The 6,779-nt window shown below is 31.2% G+C and overlaps 2 protein-coding genes across 2 annotated transcripts in view; one reads left to right on the top strand and one right to left on the bottom strand.

Annotated features, from left to right (window-relative positions):
• LOC122133907 (kynurenine formamidase-like) lies at positions 1–6,146 on the bottom strand. The gene is made up of 12 exons (XM_042766997.1): positions 5,992–6,146; positions 4,761–4,863; positions 4,423–4,497; positions 3,720–3,768; positions 2,198–2,283; positions 2,044–2,116; positions 1,869–1,966; positions 1,697–1,777; positions 1,587–1,598; positions 1,356–1,498; positions 1,179–1,283; positions 1–234 (listed from the first exon to the last, which is right to left on the bottom strand). Exons 1-12 carry the CDS (start codon positions 6,019–6,021, stop codon positions 151–153), a joined length of 939 nt encoding a protein of 312 aa, XP_042622931.1. The 5' UTR covers positions 6,022–6,146; the 3' UTR covers positions 1–150.
• Positions 6,147–6,556: 410 nt separating this feature from the next.
• Positions 6,557–6,779, top strand: part of LOC109086856 (thymidine kinase, cytosolic-like) — a 5,518-nt gene continuing 5,295 nt past the window's right edge. The window contains exon 1 of the mRNA XM_042766998.1: positions 6,557–6,673. Within this exon, the coding sequence (XP_042622932.1) occupies positions 6,597–6,673 (77 nt within the window). The 5' untranslated portion in view covers positions 6,557–6,596. The remainder of the gene's footprint in view (positions 6,674–6,779) is intronic.

Below are 6,779 nucleotides of genomic sequence, written 5' to 3' on the forward strand. Positions count from 1 at the left end.
AACACATTTAAATAACCATTTAAAGACGTTTACAGTAAATTCCTCCCAGCAGAAGCTTGAATGTACGACATACACTGCTGCTGTCTCAATAATAACATAAAACACGTAATACTAGCGTCTGATTGGACAAAGAGTGAGGTCTCGTTGAGCTCAACTCACAGGTCTGTTCCAGCGCAGTGCATTCTGGGTAATCTGGCGATCGTCAACTTTTTGCCCCATCATCTTTAGAAGGAGCTTTAGAAATATGAAACGCTGATCAGTAGCTGCACGATTAATCAAAATAGCCTGAAATTATGATACAGCTCAGTGCAAAAGGCAATTTTAAAAAAGGCTTATTACATTTAAATTAAAAAATAAAGTTATTTTACACAGCATTGGCTCATAATCAGCTCATCTTCCCAAAACTTGACATTAAAAATCATTTAGAAATGGCTGTAACAAACAGAAGCTTAAGGGCCTCCTGAGGTTTTCAGATGAAATTTTGTTTTAAAATTTAATTTATTTTGAAATTTAAGAAACTAGGGACAACCATAAATACTAGCATTGTTGCACAACTTATTAGTATATAATTAGTCATTTTATTTAATTAGTTGTAATCAGTATTGTTACAGTTGTACTGTAAATGAAAACAAATATTTAATTTTTCTTATATAGACTGATTTTACAGTAAAATATTACAATAATAATAATAAAAGTATTCACTATTGTAATGAATATTAAATTAAATATTAGTATTTTAATATTTATATTAATATAAAACAATTAGTGAAATGCTACAATAGTAATCTTATTTTTATTATTAAAAATAAAAATATTATTTTGTTTAATATTTCTATTTATTTATTTAATAATAATAATAAATAATATAGTTGCATATTTAAATATTAAATGCATTATTATAAATGCATAGTTAAATATTATTATTATTAAAAGTAATAATATACTATTATTATTACTATTATTAATAATAATAATACTGTATTATGCTTGTATTTATCTACTTATTTACTTATTTATTTAGCCCTCCAAACAAGCACCGCAAATCAGAAGCTTTAAAAACATGCATTCTGAACCACAATCGCAATTTATCAGTGAATAAATAAATAAATAAGCAAGCAAGGAAGATTTGCAATTTGTTATTTTGCCCAAATCATGCAGGCCTAACATGAGCAGCTAACCTTAGTCAGATGGTAATTTTCATCGACGAGTTGCTCTATAATGTTGAAGTGATCCGTGTTGGGAACGTCTTCAAAAGAGACTTTAAGACCGGCAGATTCCAAAGCCTACAACAACACAAAAATATCACATTAAAATAATATAGTGTCTGATAATGTGCATAAATGATAATGTCTCACTTTGAAATATTCCTCCGATTGCTTGCGAAACTCGGGCGAGTCGTTCTGCGCGACGGCGACGACGATGTCACAGGAAGCGGAGAGCGCGTGAGCTGCTGGCGGCAGGAAGTGACTGGGGCTGTTCCTAATCGCCACACTTCCTCCTGAAAACACAAACTCACGCTGATATCACTGAGATCCTTAATTTAGTGTAAACAGCATGTTTAACACACAGGACCAATGAGATTCCACTTGTGGGCGGAGCTTCACAGCATGATGTCACAAAACCAAGTTACTGCGGCTGGCTCTTTAAGAATAATAGCAGCATCTTTTCAAAGACTTTGCACAGAGGTGAGGCTCTCACTCGGTCATCTTCAGCGGCTCGTTCACGTAGGTGGACAGAATGGGCTGCAGGTCGTAAACGCCGCTGACGAGAAACGCACCTGAGAAGACGGAAAACAGAGAACAGATGACCTGAATATCAAAATCAGTTCTATTATTTCACATGTCAGGCTTTACGGGGTTAATTCTTACCTTTGATTTGTGGTGATATGTTGTACTGTGTCCAGTCGGTGGACAGAACCATCGCGGCCAGATGAGCTCCTGCCGAATGACCGCACAGATAAAGACCACTGCGAGACAACAGAGAGACGCCATGAAGCACAGGTATCCCATCAGCCACCTCACCTCACCTCACATCTGAACAGACCTGATGTGTGAATACTGCTGAATGACAGACACCAGGCTCCTGCGCACCTGTGACACCATCAGATCCATATCCCCTGAAGAGACCAACATTAATACACATAAACAACACCCTGGCAAAGTCTGACAGTCAGCATCATCCTCTCTGTGGACCGTACCTTTGGGAGCGATGCTGTAACCCACGGCGACCACCACCACGCCCCTCTGGACCAATGGCACGGCTAGAAACCCCGACTCGTCCTTACTGTAACCACATTATTCAGGTCTTATTACAGTACTTACTAACATTAGCAATTAGTTTGATTCATTTTTAGATTTTCTGTTTTCATTTTAATAATTTTATTGGGGAATTTCGTCTTTTTATTTATTTATTTACTTTAAAAATAATTTAGAATTTTTATTTCAGTTTTACCTTTAGTTATTTTATGTAGTACTTTAAATTAAACTAAGCAAAATGAGAAAAGAACGTTTATTAGTCATTTAAGTTTTAGTAATTTTGGTCGTTTTTATTAATTTTAGTTTTTTTTTTATATGTCTTTATGGATTTTATTATTTTAGTATTTTGAGTTAAACCTATCGAAAATGAGAAATGTTGAAATGTTGCTGAAACTAGCTGAAATAAAAATAAGTTGTTGGTTTTTTTTTATTTTTTATTTCCAGTAATTTTTTTTTTATTTATTTATTTTTTATTTATTTATTTTTTCAGTTTTCATTTTTAGTTTATTAGTTATTTAAATTCTAGTGATTTTGTTGTATGTTCTTGAGATTTTAATAATTTAAAATGTAAACTAGTTGAAATAAAAATAAACTAAGGTGTTCTAATATATATTTTTTTATATTATTAATTGTTTATTTTAGTTTTAAGAAACAAAAATGTTTTGGTATATATTTTTGTCGTTTTTATTAATTTTAGTTTTTTTTTTATATGTCTATATAGATTTTATTAATTTTATTATTTTAGTATTTTTTTAGTATTTTATTTATTTTAGTATGAGTTAAACCTATTGAAAATGAGAAAAATGTCGAAATGTTGCTGAAACTAGCTGAAATAAAAATAAAAATAAGTTGTTTTATTTTTTATATTTCCAGTAAATATATATATATTTTTTTTTTGTTATATTTGTTCTAATATATATTTGTTATATTATTAATTTTTTATTTTAGTTTTAAGAAACAAAAAATTTTTTTTTTTCATTTTAAGTTTATTAAATACTTCAATTCTAGGCATTTTCTTGTATATTTTTGTCATTTTAGTTGTATTTATGTATGTCTATAAAGTTTTTTATTTTTAGTTTTTTATCTATTCATTATTCATTTTAAAATTTTACAGCTGTAATGCTGTAAATATTTTTTCTTAAAAACACTTTTTTTTTACAGTGTTTTAAATATATTTTTATTTAATAAGCCCTACAAACAAGCACAGCAAACATGAGCTTTAAATAAATAAATAGCATTTTAATTCACAATCACAACTCTCTTTCCTTTATGCTGATTATTATATTACACAACAACGATCAGCTCAGTGCCCTTGTTGTGAGTCTGAGCTTGAAAAGCACAGGGGCACAATGCAAATGTGAAGCTCTGCTGTCTCTGACGCTGATATTTGATTTGGAAATCACATGAAAATGTCCCTGGAAATAGAAATGAACAGAAACATGAGGAGAAGGTGACGGATCAGACCTGAGGAACTGCCAGTATCCTCCGTGAAAGTAAATGAGCAGCGGCACGTCTGAAACACATTACACAGACAGACAGTCACACACGCAGAGCTTCATATTCAGCAGCAGACGCAACTGAAATCTCTAAATGATTTACAATGAGCTAATCTCACAAAAAAACATACAGAAATGTCACATAAAAGAAAATATTTTGTAATAACATTTATTATATTTTTTTTAATTAATTTTTTCATATACAAGTACACAATTCTTGACTGTTTTCAGTACCGAATAAAAAGAAAATAGAATGAACAGAGAATTGCTGATTTATTTATTGCAATTTATTACATATTTATAATAATGCACAATAAATGCACTTAATTGTCCTTATAATACTGCAAATCTTAATGGCTTAAATGGCTTATTTTTTTGTAAAGGCTTAATTTCTGAAATATAATTTTTATTGTATTATTTTGAATGTTTTAATTTTTATTAATACATAGGAATGTTATATTATTATTTTTATATATATATAAAAAATGAATTTAATTGAAATTGTAAAGCACACCTCTACGTATGACTATATTTAGTTCAGTTTTCTGAATAGAAAAAATACAGAGAATTGGTGATTTATTAATGTGTGTGTTTACTTTTTTTTGATATTTAAGTATAAATGAGAATTGATTCTTTTGACATTTGTTAGATAATTAGAGACTCATGCGCACCTGGACTAGAGCTGCTGGGAACATAAACGTCCAGCTTCTCTCCGTCACCATCACCGTACGGGACGTCCATGTTATTGTTGTTGTTTGAAATTGATTTATTTTTGTTTGCATACAAAACATACACACACACACACACACACACGCAATAAAAAACACACACACACACACACACACACACCTGATCTGAGCGCATGCTCACGGCAAACACAACACAACCCCACTGAGGACTCACAGATGTAGGTCACATGCTCAAAGCTCATTAATAATCTAGCTCATTTACCTTCTGTCTTTATATGGGTGAAGATGAGCTATTTCACTGTGTCAGCACACACACACACACACACACACACCTGCTTTGAGAGCGGCCACATGGGCTCTGATCACGTCATCGGCGGACATCCTGTGTGACCAGCGGCTGGGAGAGAACTGAAGCTCCAGCTCCTGTCAAAAACAACACAGACAAACACACATTTACCCAGAATCCCTCAGTGCAACAGATAAACACACACACAGCGGCACCTGCTGGAGACACACCCGTCATTACAGCACACCTACATCTGACGGATAGCACACTACACTCACTATTTCTGCAAACAGTGCACAGCCATGGGAATTATCTGTATGCATGCAATATACTAGGATGATTTATTATTTTGGACCAATTTTGTGCAGAATAAAACTGCATGACATAATGGCCATTTCCAGTGTGACAAAAGAACCTCAAGTAATATCAGCTGTGATTTTCAACATCTCTTTCATGCCTTTTTTTTATTGGATTAGCTAAAGTTAGGGTTTTTATAGAATGCAAAATAATCACATTTATTTCTATTTATTTATACTTAAATTTCTAAATAAAATATTAAACATTAATTAAAATATACAATATTTTATATTAATATATAAAATATTTTAATATATTTTACACATGTATTCCTATATTAATTAATAAATTAATATATTAAAATAAAATGTTAATTAATATATTTGATTAATATATTATGCACAATGTTATTAATTATAAATACAAATAAAACCAAACTGCATAGCAGTGAGATCATATCCAGGGTTAACTATAAATTTAAATAAAATTAAAAGTTTAAAATTAAATAAAATTTTGATTTGATATAAAATAATATTTAGATGAATTTTTATATATTTTTTTTTATTTCAGCTATTTGCAAAAGCAATATTTCACTTTCTCACATTTTTAATTTGAAGTAGTGAAATGACAAAAATCTAAATAAAGTAAAACATAAAAAAACATATCCATAAGAAACTAAAACTAATAAAAATGACAAAAACACACAACAGGATGACTAAAAATGTAACTAAAATTTAAACAAAAATATTAAGCACTTGTCATATCAAAACAATGTTTAAACATTTATTCTTGCATACATTTTGACATACTAATAATAACTATCTACTGCAGTTTCTAAGAAGTATATACTCACATTCAGTTAATAGTGAGCTATGAGCATGCAGTTTATGAACACATTTCATAATCGACACACACTTCTTCGAACTCTAGTGCTGTGTGTTTGATAAATAATCATTAATGTGACTCACGTCTCTGTTCATCTTCCTCCAGTCGCTCATGATGATATCTTCTGCTGGACTAGAGACCTTTGAAACAGCAGAAGAGAGAGAAGCTCAAGTGTTGTTGACACACAGTCAATTATTAAGTTTTAAAACTCAATGCGGAAGTCACGTGATGAGCGACGCCACATTCCGCATAGATCTGTACATTACTATAGTTTACAGTTTATTTGATTAATTTAATAACAGAGTTGTGCTGGATCGGTGGGTATTTAAAAGCTAACAAAATTTAGAAAAAAAAAAAGTTTTGTGTCTAAAGAGGCCAAACAGTACATCCTTAAAAAGCGAAGTGAAACCCTGGAACACATTGTCACCTTTTATATATATTGTTTTATATTTATATATAATGTTAATATTTTATGTACTTTTATCTTTGGTATCTTGACATTAATTAAAAAAAAAACAAAAAACTGATCGGTTCTTTTATAGATCTGTGCGCAAACGCGGCTGCGCGCGGCCTCGATTCTGATTGGTCCAGAGGAACGTGACGACACAGCTGCTATAAAAGCAAACACTGGCGGTGGCGCGATGTTCAAATCTTACTGTAAGTGATACAGTAAGAAAATATCATAAACATGGATTGCTTGAATGTAGCGAAGATTTTACCAAATTCCCCACAGAAGACACGAGGACAGATTCAGGTAACTGTAATGTCGATTAATTTAGTCAGTGATGAAGGTTTATGTCGTGCAGATGAGTGAGCAGATAATATTTAGATAATATTCATATTTTAAGAAAGCGAGTGTGGTATTTTTAGG

The sequence above is a fragment of the Cyprinus carpio genome, chromosome A11, assembly GCF_018340385.1.
Source record: "Cyprinus carpio isolate SPL01 chromosome A11, ASM1834038v1, whole genome shotgun sequence".
Lineage (NCBI taxonomy): Eukaryota > Metazoa > Chordata > Actinopteri > Cypriniformes > Cyprinidae > Cyprinus > Cyprinus carpio.

Excerpts from the sequence above, each read along its gene's own strand:
- LOC122133907 (XM_042766997.1), bottom strand. The coding sequence starts at position 6,021 with ATGAGCGACTGGAGGAAGATGAACAGAGAC. Across the intron at positions 4,498-4,760 it reads CAAAGCAGGTGTGTGTGTGT|ATAACATGGACGTCCCGTAC; the intron begins GTGTGTGTGTGT and ends CAAACAACAACA. Across the intron at positions 1,778-1,868 it reads CATATCACCACAAATCAAAG|GTGCGTTTCTCGTCAGCGGC; the intron begins GTAAGAATTAAC and ends CCGTCTTCTCAG.